Source organism: Zychaea mexicana (genome assembly GCF_025766255.1).
Source record: "Zychaea mexicana strain RSA 1403 chromosome Unknown BDB00scaffold_86, whole genome shotgun sequence".
Taxonomy (NCBI): domain Eukaryota; kingdom Fungi; phylum Mucoromycota; class Mucoromycetes; order Mucorales; family Lichtheimiaceae; genus Zychaea; species Zychaea mexicana.
In genome coordinates this window covers 175778-197214 of record NW_026516749.1, presented here as the reverse complement: position 1 = coordinate 197214, position 21437 = coordinate 175778, and the positions used below count along the sequence as shown (strand labels likewise).

Below are 21437 nucleotides of genomic sequence, written 5' to 3'. Positions count from 1 at the left end.
ATAGGTTTTCCGTGATCATCTGTACACTTGGTGTGCGATGTTCTGGCCAATTAAATGCATCTCATCAAGTCCAAAAAATGATGCACCATGGAATGTCGGTAAGGCTGCTAATGGTGTCCCATACAAACCGCGTCGCTATGATAGTATATATTTTTTGTTAAGTAACGCATGTATTCCTCTATATTATAGTCAATATGTTCAGATATTTACCGTATCTCCGTTAAGATACTCGCGGTTGCTTCTGCTTTGGTCCAGCTGAGCTCCACCAACGAAGTATCTGGCTCAGCCATTGCCACTGGGACTGACGCAACTTGTAGCAAGGATAACACATACTCTGCAGCCGTAGTACGAAGTGTGTCCTGAGTGACATACAAGATCCGTGACAGCAGGTATGTCTCCAGATGCAAGCATGAGATGCGCTTTTACTGGTATCGGCGCAGGAATGCCAGGACAACGCACTCGCATTCCAATTGTTCCCAAAACCTGAAGATCATCCATCAAAGGCTTTAAAAAGCTATGAATGTCTTTGGGCTTGTATGGTCCAGGGATAATGGCGACTTGGAGCATATTCTTCAGTTTGTATCTATATAGTATCCGGTTTATATCAGTGCCAAATCAAACCTTTATACGTTGCTAGAATACCTTTCGGGTTGAGGAAGCGTGAAGACTACAAGGTGGACAATCGTCATTAATATTGTATTATTACGGCCTCGACGGAATGGCACGAAATCGTCCATAAACAAGCCAAGCGTAATGTCATACTCTCCATCGAAAGAATGGCGGCAGATTTCAAAGGCACGCCCATCAACAATATCAGTCGTGACGCCTTCTTCTCCTACACTCTTGTTGCCAAAACTTAAAGTATCGCGACTTGTAGTAGTGGCAAACAAACTTGCAAGAAGGTGTGAGATAGGGATATATCTCATGACCTGTGCAGGCTTCCTGTTTTCCAAATAATGAGGCTTCTCGCACTTTGGGCACTTGTCTTGACTGCTAGTGTCAAGAACACATCCGTCCGCGCACATATCCAGATTCCTCGGCTTGATAGGTCAAATATATCCAGCCCTTTTGCTGGCCAAGTATGGGCTACACAAGTCTTCAAAGCTGCGATTTTTCACTACGAAAAATGTTTAACATATATATACATTGATCACTACTCATTTACTTACTGAAGCTGTCGATAGAGTGCTTCACAAAGCGATTGCAAAAGCTAATCAGATTGTCATGACAATCCCTCGGAAGATTGTAGTTAAGAACAATCGCCAATAGTTCGAGATCCCATCTGTTATCTTCGGCTTGCTGCTCGATATTTGAAACATCGATTTCTTCGACATCCCCTTCATTAATGCGAGTTGGCGCGTCCTCAAGTGGAAGCATAGCTTCGACGTCGCTACCTTCGTCGTTATTTTCGCCACAGCTTTCGTTGTCACTGGTCTCGTGGTCTACGCTGTCACTTTCGCGATCAGCCGCAATAATCTCGGGAGGGACCTCGAGATTAGCGTTTCCCATCAAGGTACCGGGATCGGCATTCGTTAGGTTGGGTGCTAACACCAACGCAGTAACTGGTGGAGGCGAACTGCTGCTGCTACGGCACTGTTCCCGCTTGTGTTCTTTGACGTGGTTTTTGTACTTTATTGCAGACCTAAAGGTCTCATCGCAGTTATCGCAACAATATATGGGCATGGTGGATAGTGGACGATGAGTATGAAATGATAGGTAAGTCTCAATTGAACGATATGTTATAGCCACTTGGTTAATCAAGGTGACAAATACTTTTAAATTACCACGAAAGTTTCACAATTTTTTTTTCTTTCTTCTCTTCTTCCCAAAAACTTTTTTTTAAAAAAATGAACACTAACCAAACACCTTCCAACGCTAACCTCAATTTCCTCCAAGTCATCATTCGTATGGAGCATCGTCTTATCAATGTAGAGACGAATCAAGCAATCATTCTAGAGAAGCTCGACCAACTGCTAACAGCGCAATCCCTAGTCGAGGTGCCAGTTGTCGATGAAGCAGAACTTGCTGAGACGGTTGCCCTCATTCCCCACCCAGTGGCTCTAAATACCAAGGGGAAGATGGTGAAGAAAGCTAACAAGGATGATGTCGAGCACCTTCTCCTTCAAGGCTACCACCAGTTTGAAGGTGGTGCTTTGATCAAAGCCAAGACGGACATCAAGCACATCCGGGAGCGTGTTGTGGTCGTATTAGAGAAGAGATTGCGGGATCGTGCTGACAACAGCGCGACCTGCTACTTTGCTAAGCTGCAAAGCAAGGATAGCAACTGGGCTATCAGCCTTTTCACGAACCTGGCAAAGAAGCAGGGAATTGATTTTGCTGTCTGCCAGGACCAGTGGGCAGCTCGCCACATCGTATGATAACTACTACACTAGAGCAACCACAATTGAATATATATTAACTTTCAGGTAGACAACAAGAACTGGCTTCTGCGTCTCTTCCTGCTTCTCTTCCTGCTTCTCTTCCTGCTGCTCTTCCTGCTTCTCTTCCTGTCTCTTCTGCTTCTCTTCCTGCTTCTCCTCCTGTCTCTTCTGCTCTTCCTGTTTCTTCTGCCTCTCTTCCTGTTTCCACTTCTGCTCTTCCTGTCTCTTCTGCTTCTCTTCCTGTCTCCGCTTCTGCTTTTCTTCCTGCCCCTGCCCCTACTCCTTCCTCCACGCAGTCTACCAAACGACGCCGTACTACAAAGCGGCTCGGAGCTGCTCCCCCCCCCCCACAAAAATAAACATAATTAAAAGGTAAGTTAAAGTATCAGAAAGTTGATTATTGTATAAACACACACACATACACGTATATATATAGCGAGAGTGTATGTGATATATATAGAGAGAGAAAGGGGTGGTTTTCATCTATATACGCTCGACCAGTATTCCATCAATCAATAAACCTTAGCTAGTATCATGTAATTGAATAAAGCTATTTTTTAAAATCTATATAATGAATATTCCACAAAAATGTTTTGTGATTTTTTGTGAATATGTGACCGCTTTGGTATTCTACAAAACGTTTTGTGATTTTCTTGTGAACGTGTGACCGATTTGATTTTCTTGTGAACGCGTGACCGCTTTATCGCTACTTTAAATTCACAAGAATCCACAAGAATTCTTGTTACTTTACTTAGTGTTTACAAGAATTTTCCTACAGTGAAATCACTTTCGCTGTGATCTTGGAAAGGCAAGTAGTTGTAAACAAACAGATCTGAGGCCTCAACAATAGCTTTATGTGCCCAATACAACTCTGGCGCTTCAAACGGATCAAAATCGACTTCGCGTCGCCGAGCCACCAAACTCTTGACATCCTTCTATAATATTATAATAATAAACACTGTTTCAGCACCTTATTCTTACGCATTTACTGTTTGGCATATAAGCGACTCACCTTTCCATTGTATGAGAGTAAATACTCCTCAAAATCGGCGGGAAGTTTGGGAAGCATGGGCTTCTTAAAGTTGATGATCGCGTTTAAATCTTCAGGCAAGAAGATGTCTTTCCAGACAGCATCCGTGGGATCGATGATGAGGCAGTGAACGGGACTATCATTAATATATTACGCATTATTCAACATGTAAGTTCTTGTCTAACTTATTCAGATTGTTTAATTTATCCCTATAAACTTACTGGTGGAATTTGTACTGTAATGCAACTTTGTGCATTCCTTCTTCTACATATCTTCTTTCGTCTCCTTGCAGGTTCAAACACCATTTATCTTCGTTGGCGATTTTCTCGAATGTTTCTGCTACATATTTTCGCTGTGATGGTGACAGTTTGGCGTTGGCTTTGGTGGTAGTGCTCTTGGAACCAGAACTGGAGGACGTGGGATCAAGCACAGTATCGTCTGATACAATAAGATCTCGAACACGTTTCCAGGATACACGGTCTGATCGAATCTGTTTGTAAAAATGCAAGTCAGTGTCAGTTATTACCAAGTTCGGGCGCAGACTTACCACTTCGACTTCCGCAGACAAGGCACATCATAAAATTGACTTCCTCCAATTTCTAAGCACGTCTTTTTCTTGGGAAACTCCTTTCAAACTGCCTGCTATTTCTTTCTCCAGTTTGTCAACGACAGCTTGCAAAGCAACTTGACTGTTGCTTTTGAGGGATTTGATGGCGAGAAGTATTACTAATGAATATATATAACGTATAAGCAGACTGCACCCTTTCACTTCAAGTTTATACTTATATGGTGCATACTGACTTGAATCGTTAATATATTTGAAATACCGACCCAAAAAAAGAAAGTGTATCAGAGTTGTCCAAAGTGAATTTTCTGAGATTCTAACCAGCAAGATGTGTTTAATAGCATATTATAAGCATTTCTTACTCGTTACTTTATAAAAAAAAAGGTGTTTTGGAGAGCTCTGATAGCCATCAAAGTTTTGTCAGAATATGAAAATTTACTATATAGACCCAAGATTTTGACAAGGTGGGAGGGGTAGATCAGTGAGGTAATGTAGGCTATTACAGTCTGTGTAACATTGCATTAGTCATGGTTACACAAACACGTTATCCTCATTACCATACTGCTTTTTCACAAGGGTTGTATTTCCTTCATTGATACTCGCTCATTGTAGTGAAGCTACACTACTTTGAGATTGATCCAAATAAATCAACCCACTCCACCATCTTCGTAACCATTAAAATGCAGTAGTGAGAACACCACACACATAGAGGCTCAATCCATAACAATTAATTTTACTGTAAACAGTAAATTAATTTTAGTTAAGGATTTCATAGTCAAGCTAGCCTTCGTCCAGGTGTTCCTCGGCTAGAGAAGGGATTTACTCACTACTGTTGCGCCACTTAGAGTGTTTTAAACCTAATGGTTGAGAATAAACCCGGGGGTTAAGAATTTTATAGGGGTTGAGAATTATTTTTTTAAACAAAAAATTAATTTCATGATTTATTATAAACACTTAAAAATTATATTACTTATAATTTTTTACATGTTTATAATTTCACCAAAAACATAAAACTAGGGTTTACCCCCCATAGATGAATCAAATATTACATAATTAGCACCATATTGATAATCTCTCAAACATGGATCACAATCGAGAATGACTCAGGACCAACTATTATCAATACTCCGTTGCAATATAATATCAATAAGCTCTCAAACATGAATCAGAATCGAGGATAACTCAGTACCAACCATTGTCAGTACTTCGTTTCAATCTACATTATCTGAGTTGAGCGAAGTGTACCTGTCAAAGAGCGGATATCATACGTCGATACTACAACCGTTACTAGCGTTATATCCAAGCATATAAGGATATGAAAGACGATCGTGAAGCTACCAAGATCGTAGAGAAATTTACTTCTAGAAGTTACAAATCCCACCGTAGAATTATTGCAAGTGATTAGTTTGTATTTTTACCTCCGTTATTTCTGACTTTCATAAATAAATGAGTATAGCTATCGATCATGTAATTCCCTGACTAGTGCAAAACATAGAGTATGATTAGGGATCCGCACGGTTCGGTTCGGTTCGGTTCTTAAAGGGAACCGAACCGAACCGTCTAAAGCAAGAACCGAACCGACTAGAACCGACGAGAACCGTAGAACCGAAGAACCGAACCGAAGAACCGAACCCATCATGTATATAAAAAAGGCAAGATTCGGTATCTTTAAATGAAAGCTGATGTGTGTGTTCAAATGTCGCGGTATACTTGAATACTGCAGTAAAAAAGAATAGTTTATAATTGTACATTGAACAGCGATCTCAAAATGAATAAGAGAAACAGAATGTAAACATTCTCATACGATGTGGGTCATTGCATGGTTAAAAGATTGAAGTACAGTTTTTACAAAAAAAAGTGGAGCTTATAGTACTTACTTAGAGCGACTTAGTATTACTAGTACAATATGTTATCGTAATATTGGAGGAATTGAACCACAACCGGCAGTACATACAGCTGCTGTGTCTCTACGTGTGTATAGTGTATAGTGTCTCATAAAAGGCAAAGGGTGAATGGGTAAGATAATTCTGTTATGAGCCCCAGAATGCGCAATCTCAAACGGAATGCACAAACTTGATAAAACTGATCGAGAAGCCATGATAAATCTAGTAAAGTAGTACGTCATGGAGAAAAATGCATTGTGGGTAGCAAAGTAGAGGAACAAGTAATGATGTGCGTCATAGGCGGAGAAAGCAAGCTGCCGTCAGAAGAAGTGTTTTTTTATTTTTTTCTCTTCTCTTCTTTACTATTTTTTACTCCCTTCTGCTTTTGCAGGTTTTGTTAAGTTTTTCAATAAAGTATGGCTTGCAAATACACTACTTCGTGGTCTTTTCGGAATAACATTGTTCGTAACTTCCATTATAGCCTACTTAATACTAATTACCAAAATCGCTGATTGCAATCTTCTGCCTCTCGGTTCTTCGGTTCTACTTATACAGAACCGGTTCGGTTCCGGTTCGGTTCTTGACAGGAACCGAACTGTATTTTCTCGGTTTCGGTTCGGTTCGGTTCCGGTTCTACGGTTCTGATACGGATCCCTAAGTATGATATATGAAGAAGCGTATTGGGTGTTTCGGGTGTTAATTTAGCCGCGGTGTTTCAAAAATTTTCAATTTTCGACAGTTCATGGTTTAAGTCAGTATGCACCATACAGAATGAATATATATATAGTACGGATGAAAATCCGCAGGAAATGTATTTACTAGTGCTTCTTAAATGAAAAAAAAAGCAAGAAAAATGAATATATGTACAATCTGGCTGTTTGTGTGTTATGTGTTATGTGTTATATGTGGTAAGTGTGTTTGAGTTTGAGTGTGTTGACGTGGTATATGTGTAAAACTTTGTATTGTTTTTATATATTGTGCTTTCCTTCGTCAACTTCATCATGGTTACGCTTTCTCGGTGAAAGCTTTGGCGATGATACGCAATCTGGTATCAACGGCGTTGCTTGGCAGTTGTCGGTAGATGGCATGATGATGGTCTCATCTTCTTCTACTATCCTTACCACAGCGTTCATCAATGTCTTCATTTGCCATGTAAGTGCAAGAAGAGGTATCACCTTCTTTGCAAAAACTGTTGGCAACGCGGAAACTCAAACGGGCCAACTTTGGTAATTGACATGCTTTACCAGCAGGAGAATCCATGATATATGCAGTGAGGTACAAACCTAACAGATTATATACGAAAGACAAAGCAAACGCCCAAAATGTTGAGTATGATGCGAGCATGGAAAAGATAAATAAGTAAGGCTAAAGTATATATTTATTCTTTGATTAAAGAGCTATGTGCACGCACTGCACAATACTTGCTCGTATATATGCTCAACCAGCCACCAGAGTATCTACTATACTGAGGGTTAATCACTATGCTTATATTTGAGATTTTATAATAAATTTTATGTAAATTATTGAATTTTTTTGACTTCGGAGTTCTAAATTATATATATTATAAAATTTTATTTTAAAAATAAAATTGAATTTTTTCTATTATATAAAAATATACTCTAAAATAGTTGCTCTAAATGAATTTCTCCTAATCAATCATATTCAGTTATCTTTAAATTTATGTAATGAATTAGATACCTTTATACAATCTGAATTTGATCATTTTATAGAACAAAATATTATTAAAAAAATTTCAAAAAAAATTCAAAAAAATAAAAATTTATTCTCATCAGACCATTTTCTATACCTTTCTATGTATAACAATTTTTGTGTTCATAAGTTTAAACGAGGAATAAATAATGGTAAATTCTGTGGAAAAAAAATAACTAAAAATGGTGATAAAAAGAAATTTGTCTGTAGAAAACATAATCTAGATCATGTTCCTAAAAAAAAAAAAATAATAAAAGAAAAAGTGAAAATATTATACAAGAGGTAGATAATCTTATTATAAAAAAGAGAAAAAAAAAGAAAACCAATAAAAATAACTATAGGTAATCCTTATTTTTTATGCTTTAATAGTATTCTTCCTTAATAGTTATATTTCTATATTTATACTGTGCTTTTCTATATATTCTACTAATAAATCTTTCTCATTAAATTTATCAGCTGATAACCAGCTATTATGTTTATGGCTATAATTTTTCCATTTAATTGAGAACATATATATATCATTTTCATATTTATGACCAACAATTTTTTCTATTTCATATGATTCACTATTATCTCCTATATTTCTTACAAATTGTATGTTATTTTCTCTTTCTTTCCCTTTACCTTTCCTTCTTCGTTTCTTTCATTAAATTTAGGTATATCATCTTTACTACTATTTTCTATATTTTTATCACTATAATCATCAACTTCTATTCTTTCATTATTTATATTTAAAGTTAATAAATTTCTTTGTAATTCTAATATTTCATCTTTTCTCTTTGCTTGCTCTATAGAATTACTAATAACAATATCTACTAATTTTGCTTCATAAGGTAATTCGAAATTTTTAGTTTCCCATAATTTATGATGAGGTTGTATATTTATATTAAATTTATCACTAAACTTCTGTATATTTTTTAATAAACATGCTAAACGGAACTGTAGATTATAAAATTTAATATATCTATTTTTGCAATTGAGTTACTATTACTAAATCTATTAAATTTATTACCTATTTCAGAAAATTGATTTTCAACTTTTGAACGAAAACTTCCAAAAACATCATTAAAATGCCTTTCATCTGCATTCAAATCAACATTAACTTCTTTTCTAATAGGATATATAAAATTATTATTATTAAAGTCAATACCTTTTTGACTAGATAATTCAATAAGTTGGTTAACAAAAAGTGTATAGCCACCATCCATTGCTAAAACATCATAAGTATTTAATTTATTATATACTTTCATATTTAAAAACATACTTCCATCAGAACTTTCTGCATACATATCAGTTTTTGATATATATAATATCATATCATTTATATCACTAATAATTTGCATTCTAAGACCATTTTTTTTAAATTTATATGAAAATAATTTTTCACGTTTTATATCTGTATTAACATAATTAATCCTACTATCATGGCCATCAATTATTAATGTTATATGTTTAAATAGTAATAGATTATACTTATGAGCTGATAAAACCCTTAATTTTATAGAAGAAAACATATTTATTAATGATTTATTTATAATTTTATTTATTCTTTTATAATTTTCTTCATCTATCCTTATAATATTGATGAAAACTACTTTGAGGAAGATATCTATTTATATCTATTCCTGAAATACCAGAAACTAAATAGTATAATAAAAATAAACCCTTTTCTATTTCAAAATATGGACCTAGGTATTCTTTGTTTGTATATATTACTATTAAAAAGAAAAAAATTGAAATATAACCTAATTTATTAACTAATTCTTCTTTAATTTCATCTATATGTTTTATATGTTTTAACTCAGTTCTATGTTTATAATTATAATTTAATTTTGGCCAATTTATATCTAAAAATTCCCAATTATTAATAATACTTTTATCTACTTCATTATTTATTTGTTCTTCAAAATTTATTTTAGTTTCCATATTTTATAATATCTTTTTATATATATATAAATTCAATTTTAAAAATTTTCAACCACAAGAATAAATCTCAACCCTTAATTTATTCTCAAGTCTTTACTTTTAATAAAAACAGCAACTAAGGGTTAACCTCCACTATCCCGCACGAATCGACACAACATAAAGTCATTCAAATAAAAAAAACACTTACCAGAGATCAAGAAGCCACTACCTTGATATTGCGAATCGCAGATGGGGCTTCAGCGACGAGATGCACAAACATATCTTTCATGGTGTGAGGCAGCTTCATTCTTCCTTCTTGGATCGTCTTAGTGCTGTTAATGTCATTTGACAACCCGGCTTCTGTGCATCCGTATTCGCGACCATTCGACGAGAAGCGCATATCTACCCTTGTGCCCATGCACTTGTGCGCTAGTTGACCAGTGGAACTAATGCTCGATCCACGGGTCGCATTTCTTCGCTCTCCAGAAGCTGTACTGCCTTTCTCACCACTATAACAAAGCATATAATTAGTAATTAACCAGATGACATGTCGCATGATACAATTACATGTTCCTAATGTTGAAATCACTAACCTTTGAACCTTGAGACTGGAGCCGTCAAAACATTTTTCTACAAACTCCCAAATCCGGTGAATTAAATCACTTTCGCTGTGATCTTGGAAAGGCAAGTAGTTGTAAACAAACAGATCTGAGGCCTCAACAATAGCTTTATGTGCCCAATACAACTCTGGCGCTTCAAACGGATCAAAATCCACTTCGCGTCACCGAGCCACCAAACTCTTGACATCCTTCTATAATATTATAATAATAAACACTGTTTCAGCACCTTATTCTTACGCATTTACTGTTTGGCATATAAGCGACTCACCTTTCCATTGTATGAGAGTAAATACTCCTCAAAATTGGCAGGAAGTTTGGGACGCATGGGCTTCTTAAAGTTGATGATCGCGTTTAAATCTTCAGGTGAGAAGATGTCTTTCCATACAGCATCTGTGGGATCGATGATGAGGCAGTGAACGGGACTATCATTAATATATTACGCATTATTCAACATGTAAGTTCTTGTCTAACTTATTCAGATTGTTTAATTTATCCCTATAAACTTACTGGTGGAATTCGTACTGTAATGCAACTTTGTATATTCCTTCTTCTATATATCTTCTTTCATCTCCTTTCAGGTTCAAGCACCATTTATCTGCGTCAGCGATTTTTTCAAATGTTTCTGCTACATATTTTTACTGTACTAGTGACAGTTTGGCGTTGGCTTTGGTGGTAGTGCTCTTGGAACCAGAACTGGAGGACGTAGGATCAAGAAAAGTATCGTCTGATACTACAAGATCTCAAACACTTTTCTAGGATACATGGTCTGATCGAATCTATTTGTAAAAATGCAAGTCAGTGTTAGTTATATCTAAGTTCTAGCATAGACAAGGCACATTGTAAAATCGACTTCCTCCAATTTCTAAGCACGTCTTTTTCTTGGGAAACTCCTTTCAAACTGCCTGCTATTTCTTTCTCCAGTTTGTCAACGACAGCTTGTAAAGCAACTTGACCATTGCTTTCGAGGGATTTGATGGCGGGAAGTATTACTATGGAGAATAATCATTAGTATCAGAATATAGTACTATATATATTATAAATGATAATATTGAATATAGATGTTAAGAATATTATTTATATATTTTATGTTTTAATTTTAAATAATTTCAATAATTTGATATAATTTTTATTATAAATATGTTTTGTTTTAATAATATTCTTTTTAAATTAATTATGACAATTTTTTATAGATTAAAAAAATAGATAACAAATAAAAAAGCTATAATATAAATAAATAAAAATTTATAGATTAGAAAAAGACATAAAAAGGAATTAGGGGTGATTGAATAACTTGCTTGTGAAATATTGGGGGCTAGATAATGAAATTAAAAGATAATGAGTTATATAAGGTGGACAAGCTCATTATGTGTTCTCAACAACAATAACTTATTCCTTACTAAATATACCAATCAATCTATATTTATTGTTTAGTTCCCTATTGAATATATAATGTATAAGCAGACTGCACCCTTTCACTTCAGAGAAACATTTAAAATTATTTTTATTTTAAACTAAATATATTAATTTTTACTCTTATTTTAAAGTTAACATATCTTGTATAATAATATTATATTAATAATTTATTTTTCTATAATAGCTTATGATATTTTTTTTAAATAAAATTTTTCTATGAAATAACATTGTTAAAGATTCTAATTTAATACATATTTTTAAAAAGGAAGAAAAAATAGTATTAATAATATTTTCTAATAATTTTAGAATAATACATATTACAAAACATTTCTCTCAAGTTTATAGTTATACCTTCATCCATCTTAGGATTATTATCTACTATTAAATAGAGCATGGTCCTTACGATTTCAATCCCAGCGTAAAATCCAAATATGGTCATCCTGTAGGCAATTCCTCAGTAAAACAGCTTTTCAATCCCAGCGTAAAAACCGGATTTGGAAATAGCAACATGTTTGTTTTCTGTTTGCCCGTACAAAGCGTCTTTTTTCACTATTCAGGAACGTGTGCATATTACGTTGTTGCCTTTTAATACAAATTACTGTGCTTTCAAATATTCAATAGTACGATGAATTCGCAAGAGGTGTGTTACTTGACTTAATCAATTGCTAACAATGTTTGAGGCTTTTTCTTGAAAATCGTTGCAAAAAACTTAAATCCACTATGATAACTAATTTTTTTTTGTTGGCGTGTTGAAGCAATCTACTACTCATTAAAACTGTAACTATGGTTCAAATGAAGACAATAGACCATGCCCCACTCATTCTCGCAATGTTCGTCGTAGAGTAGGCAATGTATATTTTACGCATCTATATATATTTAAACTACTGCACTCTGTTTACTTTGAGAAATCGCTATATAGATTGTTTTTGAAGACCCCACCGATCCTACTACTTCGAGAACTTGCGTCTGTGGCTCGACCACCCACCAAAGACGTTCCTACGGGCTTTGCCCCCTTAACCCTCGCAACCAAGGTATTTTACCTGAATTGATCAGTTTGGTATATAATATTGTTGCTGATAAAACTACAGTTGCCGCACTTCCTACTTCTCTTTCTTCAGCAGCTGCCACCATTGTTGCCGTCGATGCTCAGCCATCCACTCCTCCTCTACCAGCACCACCTGCCACTATCAACGCTCAGCCGCCTCCTGTCGTCGCTACCAACTCTCCGTCTCCTCCACCTACACCTGCCGCTAATCCTCCTCCAGCAACGCCTGCTGCTGTTACTGCCACCCCACTAGTTACACGTTGCTCCAGTTGCTGGGCACCAACGCACACACGCCACACCCACTGCCTCTGTCCGTTTAACCCAAGCAATGTCGAGCATGAGCATGGGGCGCAATACCGCATTGCGCATGTAGTCCCCTTTGATCCAGAAGACGTTTTTGGGCCAAACGTATGCTATACTGCCGGCGACTCCTTCCATCATCATGTGTTGCCACGTATGGATACTGTTTGTCCATATTGTGGTGCACTAATGTGGTTAGATGAAAAGCTTACGATATCATCCATACGCAGACCTCGCTTTGGTCTCTGCTGCCTTTCTGGAAAGATCCAGCTGCCAATTCCTCGCACTCCTCCTGTTCCTCTCCGTGACCTCCTAATGAATCGTAACAGTAATGATCCCGTTAGTATCAACTTCCATACCAACATCAGGGCATATAACAGTATGTTTGCATTTGCATCCATTCTTGGTGGCAACGTCGATCCTGTCTTAGCAAGTGGTGCAGGCGGCGTACCCACTTACCGTATCAATGGTACATTGTATCATGCTGTTGGTGCGCTAAGACCTGATAACCAGGCGCAAGCGAACTATTCGCAGATCTATTTCGCAGATACACAGGAGCAATTGGCAAGACGTACGACTTTGTATTCTGGGCTCCTCCGCGAGACGATCGAAATGCTGCAAGGTGTAATGGAGATGCACAATCCTTTGGCGCGCACATTCGTATCTGCTGTCGAAACCCACGGTGATCAGCCACTTGGAACACTTCAGGCTGTAATTCGTCAAAGCGACTTGGGCCGTCGCTACGATCAACAGGGTTACCCTGAAGTAGCAGCAATGGTGGTAGAACGTACTGTGGATGGCACTGCACGGGAGCATGACTTCGTCATTCACGATCGTGCAGAAGGTCTTCGTCGTATCAGCTCCTTGCACGCATCGTATATGCCACTCCATTACGTCCTCATGTTTCCGTTTGGTGACACTGGATGGTTCCAAGGTTTGACTTACGAGTCAGTGTCTCACGACACGATCCAAGTAATGCTGCGTGAGCATTGCACGTACTTGCTCATGATCCGTAATGGCGACTGCGAATCGTTCCTGCACTACTATGGGCGTCTCTTCCAGCAGATGGTGGTTGACAACTACGTATGTATCGAATTTTCTCGCCTTAACTTCATCCTCACCCACCAACGAACGATACGTGCTGAGGTGTATAGTGGTGTTGGTGATAACGTCGATCCCAGGCAAATTGGTCGTGCAGTCATTTTGCCAGCGTCGTTTACAGGTGGCCCTCGCTACATGAAGCAGATGCTACAGGATGGGTTAGCAATCGTTCGCCAGTGGGGTAACCCAACGCTTTTCATTACGTTTACTTGCAATCCAAGATGGCCTGAAATCGTTGCGGAGCTTCTTCCTAGCCAGCAAGCATACGACCGACCAGATATTGCAACTTGGGTGTTTTACCTCAAACTCACCAAGTTGCTCAAGGATATCAAGGAGTCGAAATGCTTTGGTCAAGTCGCTGGATACTTGGCAACTGTCGAGTTCCAGAAGCGTGGTTTGCTGCACGTCCATATCCTGGTCATTTTGGAGCAAGAAGACTGTCCACGCAACCCCACCGACTACAACCAATTTGTATCTGCTGAGTTGCTGAATCCCGTCACACAACCACAGTTGTATCGCACGGTGACAGCGTGCATGATACACGGCCCATGTGGTCCAGGCACCAATGCTGTGTGCATGAAGGATAACCGGTGCTCACAAGGCTATCCAAAACTATTTAACAACGAGACATGCGTCAACCGAGATGGATATCCCATCTACTGACGCCGTGAAAATCAACAAAACCGCCACCTCTTCCCTACTTCCAACTTTCTCGCCGACAACCGACATGTTGTGCTGTACAACCCTACCTTAGCCACAAGTACGATGCATACATTAACGTTGAAATTTGTACATCCAACAGCGCTATTAAGTATTTGTGCAAATACATCACTAAGGGCACCGACCAAGCACAAATACAAACCACTGCAACTGCCACCACCACCACCACCAATACCGATAATGCCGCTGCCGAGCCAGTCAATGAAGTAGAGCAGTTTCAAAACGCTCGATACATTGGTCCGTGCGAGGCTATCCATCGTACGTTCGAGTTTGATGTGCATATGCACTATCCAACAGTCATACGTTTGGACCTTCACTTACCTGGCGAACAGATTGTCAATCTACGTGACGATATGACACCACAGGAAGTTCGTGCAGCGCGTGACGCGGCAGAATCCGGCACCAAGCTTCTTGCCTTTTTCCGCCTTTACAGCGAAAATCGTGCAACAGAAGAGTATCTTTACTCAGAGATCCCATGCCACTACACCTGGGACAACAGAAATCGCCGTTGGAATCCTCGCACCAACCCTCCCATCCAAAATGTTGTTACGCATATATTCCATGCTTCCCTCTCGAACATGGAATTATATTGCCTTCGCCTCCTTCTGCTGTCTGTCCGTGCTCCCACTGGTTTTGTTTCTCTGAGGCAGTATGAGGGAACAACATATGCGACGTTCCAGGAAGCTGCTGTTGCCTGTGGCCTTCTGGAGTCCGACGAGGAATGGGATCGCTGTATGGCTGAGGTTGTCCAGGTTGCCCCATCAGCTGCAGCAATTAGACAGTTTTTTGTCTATATTCTGACGAACTGCTCTCCTGCTGACCCAGTATCGCTGTGGACCACCTATCGCGAGCGTATGGCAGACGACTACTTCTTTGAGATGCGCAGGACGCTCTCTCTTCCCAATGAAGCCGAATTGTCTGAGCAACAACTCGAACAGATCTACCAGCGCACCCTCGGTGACATTGAGACCTGGTTGCAGGTCACCGGTCATCATCTCTCCGACTTTCCGTCGTTGCCGCAGACCTTTGTGACCAAGCTGGATCTGCTACCACGCCTTGAAGGTCGTGAATATGAGGTAAATGAGCAGAATCGCATCCTGCAAACGCTGCTACCTACTCTCAACGACGAACAGCGAGCTGCATATGACGCTATCACCAATGCAATGGATGTTTTCGCTCCACACTACTTCTCCCGCGTTTTCTTTGTGAATGGAGCCGGTGGTACTGGCAAATCGCAGTTGTTTAAAACGCTGTTGAGCTGTGTCCGATCGCGTGGTGAAATAGCACTGCCTGTTGCTACATCGGGTATTGCTGCAATTCTGCTTCCTGGTGGCCGTACCGTGCACAGTCTTTTAAGATTCCTATAAACGCTGATGCTGATACGACATGTAACCTTCGTCTTGGTGGGCCACATGCATATCTGGTACAACAAGCCTCTCTCATTATTTGGGATGAGGCTGTTATGTGCAGTAAGCACAATTTTGAGGCTGTCGACCGGTCATTGCGTGACATCATGGGCGCCATTGATCCAGTATATGGACAGATTCCTTTTGGTGGCAAGGTCGTGGTGTTTGGTGGCGATTTCTGTCAAGTGCTTCCTGTTGTCAAGAGGGGTACACGTTCAGAGATAGTAGGTGAGACCATCCGTTCAGCTACCTTTTGGGAGAATCATGTCCAGGTCTTGCACCTCACTGTCAATATGCGCGTGCGTCAGGCTGGCCCTGATGCCGCTGCATTTGCTGATACCCTCCTTGCAATCGGTGATGGGCAGCCACCTTATACTGAAGCTGTTCAGATTCCTGCAGAATGGCGTATGGATGCAAGTGACACTATGTCACTTATTGATGTCGTGTATCCATCCATTCGAGCTTTTGATTCGCAACCAGAGTACTACCATGGCCGCGCTATTTTAGCCGCTAAAAACGTTGACGTTGACGACATTAATGAAACAGCGTACACGCTTTTCCCTGGCGAAGGCAGAGAGTATAACTCTACTGATCGAATTGTCGATGCGGATGACCCTGACTATGCTCGAGCCAACTATCCCGTTGAATTCCTCAACAGTTTGAGTGCCAGTGGACTTCCATCCCATTCTCTGCAGCTCAAAGTGGGTATGCCGTTGGTGCTTTTGCGCAACATCAATCCTGATGCAGGTCTGTGCAACGGCACAAAAGTTTTTGTCACCCGTCTTCTCGACCATTCGATTGCTGTTAAGCGAATCGATCAAGGCCATGCAGGGCAAGTGCATTATCTCCCTCGCATCCATATGTGTACTGCTGAGGGTGATTATCCTTTCATCCTTTCGCGCCGTCAATTCCCTGTCCGCCCGGCCTTCGCAATGACCATTCACAAAGCGCAAGACCAAACATTAGAATATGTTGGCATTTGCCTTCAAGAACCTGTGGTTGCGCATGGTCAACTGTATGTTGCACTTTCCCGCGCCACCAACCCAAATAACATCCGCATTGCCATCGACCTTCAAAATATTACCGACCTCAATACAGCTTCCACTATCAACATTGTCTACCATGAGGTGCTTCTAAATCCTCCTCCACAACCGCAAACACAACCATCACAACCATCACAACACACACAACCCACTAGCACCGACGAGTAAAGCTTTACGCTGCTCTACCCATCATCACAATATAGATTTCTTTATTTTCTGTTATTTCCATTATTATTATTATCCATCTATTTCTTTCTATTCCACTGTCAAGCATCATCTGTCGCCCTGTTTTTTGATTCTAAAATACAATATAATTAGGTTGGGGTTCGGGTTTAGAGGGGGTGTTGGGGGGACGCAAATATGATCATCAATGTCATATTAGCAAAAGCATCTCCAGACCGTAACAATGAATTGGGTTTCGGTCTTTGCTTTAGTAAGTAGAGCGAGCTTGATTGAGCGTGTAACCATCGCATCTTTCATAATGTCCAAAGTTTTCCATCCCAACAAAATGTCCAAGACCCATTTCAAGAGCAAGAGAATTCCACCTTTGAAAATTCTAACGTGTAAATTTTGCGAAGAAACTGAACACGATCTGTTCAGTTGCGAGGTGTACATCGAATTGCACGACTACCTCATTATTTGCGAGGATTGCCGATGTGTTGGGCATGAATCATCTGAGAGTACGGAATGCATTAACTCGGGTAATTAGCGTTGACACGGTAAAATCATACAAATATTCTTACTATGTATGAAGTATTAACTTTGGGCATTTTTTAAAGCAGTGACGGCATCCTTTTTTTAACCAAACAATAAAAACAATTTCCACAACTGTTTTCGACATTACTTTTAAGCAGAATACTTTGAGAACATATTTTCAGCATTGTTTGAAGAACTCTTGGGGGGCGGTAGGGGGGCTTTGCCCCCCACCCGGGGTCTGGGGCAGAGCCCCAGTAAACTGGTCCCTGGAGGACAGATGCTGACACGCAGCGAAGCGGAGGGGCTCACATCGTCCGGAAGCGAAGTTTATAGTTAGAATTAAGCAAGACGGTGTAAAGAATATGTTGACTAGATCATTGCAGATACGAGGTTTGGTTGTCAGGTAGGGATCCGCACTGTTCGGTTCAGTTCGGTTCGGTTCTTAAAGGAACTGAACCAAACCGTCCAAAGCAAGAACCGAACTGACTAGAACCGATGAGAACCATAGAACCGAAGAATCGAACCAAAGAACTGAACCCGTCATGTATATAAAAAAGGCAAGATCCAGTATCTTTGAATGAAAGCTGATGTATGTGTGTTCAAATATCGCGGTATACTTAAATACTGCACTAAAAAAGAATAGTTTATTATTATACATTGAACAGCGATTTCAAAATGAATAAGAGAAACAGAATGTAAACATTTTATATACAATGTGGGTCATTGCATAGTTAAAAGATTAAAGCACAGTTTTCACAAAAAAAAGTGGAGCTTATAGTACTAGAGCGACATAATATTACTAGTACAATACGTTATTGTAACATTGGAGGAATCAAACCACAACCGGCAGTACACACAGCTACTGTGTCTCTACGCGTGTATAGTGTCTCATAAAAGGCAAAGTGTCAATGGGTAAGATAATTCTGTTATGGACCCCAGGATGCGCAATCTCAGACGACAGAATGCACAAACTTGATAAAACTGATCGAGAAGCCATGCTGAATTTAGTAGAAAAGTACGTCATGGAGAAAATGCATTGTGGGTAGCAAAGTAGAGGAACAAGTAATGATGCGCGTTATGGGCAGAGAAAGCAAGCTGCTGTCAAAAGAAGTGTTTTTTTTTGTTCATCTCTTCTTTACTATTTTTCCCTCCCTTCTGCTTTTGTAGGTTTTGTTGAGTTTTTGAATAAAGTATGGTTTGCAAATACACTACTTCTTGGTCTTTAAGGAGTAACATTGTTCGTAACTTCCATTATAGCCTACTTTATACTAATTACCAAAATCGCCAAATGCAATCTTCTGCCTCTCGGTTCTTCGGTTCTACGCATACAAAACCAGTTCGGTTCCGGTTCGGTTCTTGGTAGGAACCGAACCGTATTTTCTCGGTTTTGGTTCTACGGTTCTGATACGGATCCCTAATTTCAACAGCTGATGGAGGAATCCATTTACAAACAAGGTTGAGGTTAGGTACAAAGCGAATTTCTGGAGGAGGAGGGACGGTGAGTGCTATGTTGTTTAAGGATGTGATAGTTGGTACTGTGTTGTTTGCTTTATTTGTTGTTGTTGGTTCCATCTTTCCATTCCTATAGATATTAAAATTAAAATAAAGCAGTGGCTACACGTCTTAATGCATAGAACTTTACCATATTGCTGCAGCATCATGACCAATGCCGATGTTTGCTTTCTTTCGGTTTTGAGAGTTTTGATGCTCTAAAGCGATCAGCTCATGCTTATTGCTGCTGCTTTGCGCTTTTTAGGTGCTGTTAGGGATTGATTTTGGCTGCTGAAAGTGATCAACGTCGATGAACATATCATCATTGATAGATGTAGGTGCGCGGGGAGAGTTGCACGTTGTTGATAATTTAACAAGCGGTGTAAAAGATTGTTGAGGTGTGTGAGCTCTGCTTCGATTTGCGATTTCATGCTTAGGGTCCTTAGGGCTGTAAATGGACCAGTCATCGCCAAAACGTTGTTATTCCTATTGCTTGTTGTATTGGATCTCCTAATAGCAACAAGAATCAGCTACGTCACAAGTATAACAGCTTTTACATAACAGCTTATAACTACCTTGAGGTGCCGTTTTCTCAGGATAAAGGTGCCAACGTCTTAGAGTTACGCTTAAGCGAATTTCACCCTGTGATGGAAGCATATGGCAGCACGGAATATCATAATAATACTTGCACATTGGCAGTGATCAGTCTTTAACAGATTATTGACTGTTACCTCGTCACGGATGGCATAGAAAGCGAACTTGAATATTTTATATTCCAAAGCTGCCAAACGCTGCTTTTGCTGCGTGGGATATGCGAGTTTCCGCCAAAACTTTCCTTGCCGATCTTTCGCTTCCAATTCTAATTCTAATATAAGGAAGAAAGCATGTAAGAGCCTCGACACTAACGAATCAATATAAGTACTAGAAGTGGTAAACCTTCAATCGATGAAACTCGTCAATTTGCGTAAAGGCATTTAGGAGATTGCCACTTGAGAACATAATTGCCTTTTTCATGTTGGCATACGTCCCTTCGACTCTGTTTGCGCTGTCGTTCCCGAAATGCTTTACATGAGTGAGGCAATTACCTACCCACTTGTCTTTTAAAGCAAGCTTTCTGTATAACGAAAAATATATTAAAGTCCCAGTGGCATGTGGTCAAAAAATCCGTGCTTATTCAATCTTACACACCTTTGCAAATATTCCATGACAACGTCGGGTCTTTTTGCCTTTTGTGCAGCCTCTTCATACATCTTCATTGCCTTTTCTTCGAGGTTATCGTTCGAAATGGTGGGTCGCATATCGTCGAACTTGTCTTGATACTCACTAGCCATTTAATAATAAATAGCCTTTTCGAGTTCCTCGTAATCGTCCTTGACAACAAAAGGCTTGCATAGGTTGACCCTAAAGTTGCGTCGTATATGGATCTTGCATATAATTTTTTTTGCCATTGGAAAAAACGCGGTCGAGAGCACCGGTCAAAGCAGTTTCGCTGTCTGTTACGAACACACTAGGGGACGAGAACTGATCAAGTGGCCAAACGACGACAGTTTGAAGCTTGCGAATCACCTAATCGTAGCTGTAATTGTTTTCCTCGGATACCCAGCAACCAGCAATGCAGAAAGTCATCAATTGGGGATATCCAATATTGCCAGTTCCAACAATGTTGATAAATGGCAACCGGTGCTTGTTTGTCTTGTAAGCGGCGTCCAAGGTAACAACTTCCGGGAATTGGCGAGCGAGTGCAATTTCTGATCTGTGCGCAAAGAAGAGAGACTGCAAAAAACGTTTGTCACCTTCTTGTTTTGCTTTCCACTGGATTTCGTACCCGTTTTCTTGAAGCTTTTTGATTAGTTGGAACATTGCATGATCTGGGTCATTGTTGAATATTCGCTGACGAAGATTGGTGATGTCTTTAGGGTGCGCAATCTTGTTCTTGCTGGCAAGATAAGACAATACAGCTTTGTTGGTTGCATGCGCTTGTACCATCTTCATAACGACCTCCTCATCGTGATCGAGTCTACGGAGCATTGGGTACGACGAAAGCTCGCTTGCCATCTCATGGTTGTGACCGCCATCATAGAAAGAGACTATGTGCCATTATTTGCTGGTCTGGTTCAAAGGACGAAGG

At 39.4% G+C, this 21437-nt stretch overlaps 3 protein-coding genes across 3 annotated transcripts; 1 reads left to right on the top strand and 2 right to left on the bottom strand.

Moving 5' to 3' along the window:
- Positions 1 to 2384: 2384 nt before the first annotated feature.
- On the bottom strand, positions 2385 to 3986 carry BDB00DRAFT_791043 (uncharacterized protein; the record flags this gene model as incomplete). Its single annotated transcript, XM_053121014.1, has 5 exons — positions 2385 to 2564; positions 3158 to 3316; positions 3394 to 3547; positions 3633 to 3891; positions 3959 to 3986. The coding sequence occupies 5 exons, from the start codon at positions 3984 to 3986 to the stop codon at positions 2385 to 2387; spliced, it is 780 nt and encodes a 259-aa protein (XP_052975804.1).
- Positions 3987 to 6154: 2168 nt separating this feature from the next.
- Positions 6155 to 6519, top strand: BDB00DRAFT_842910 (uncharacterized protein; the record flags this gene model as incomplete). The annotated part of the gene is given in 3 exon segments (XM_053124919.1): positions 6155 to 6186; positions 6206 to 6438; positions 6501 to 6519. Coding segments are annotated over 3 exon segments (284 nt in total), but the record flags the coding sequence as incomplete, so codon positions are not given.
- A 3169-nt stretch (positions 6520 to 9688) lies between these two features.
- On the bottom strand, positions 9689 to 10255 carry BDB00DRAFT_770415 (uncharacterized protein; the record flags this gene model as incomplete). Its single annotated transcript, XM_053119880.1, has 2 exons — positions 9689 to 9983; positions 10068 to 10255. Coding segments are annotated over 2 exons (483 nt in total), but the record flags the coding sequence as incomplete, so codon positions are not given.
- Positions 10256 to 21437: the final 11182 nt, after the last annotated feature.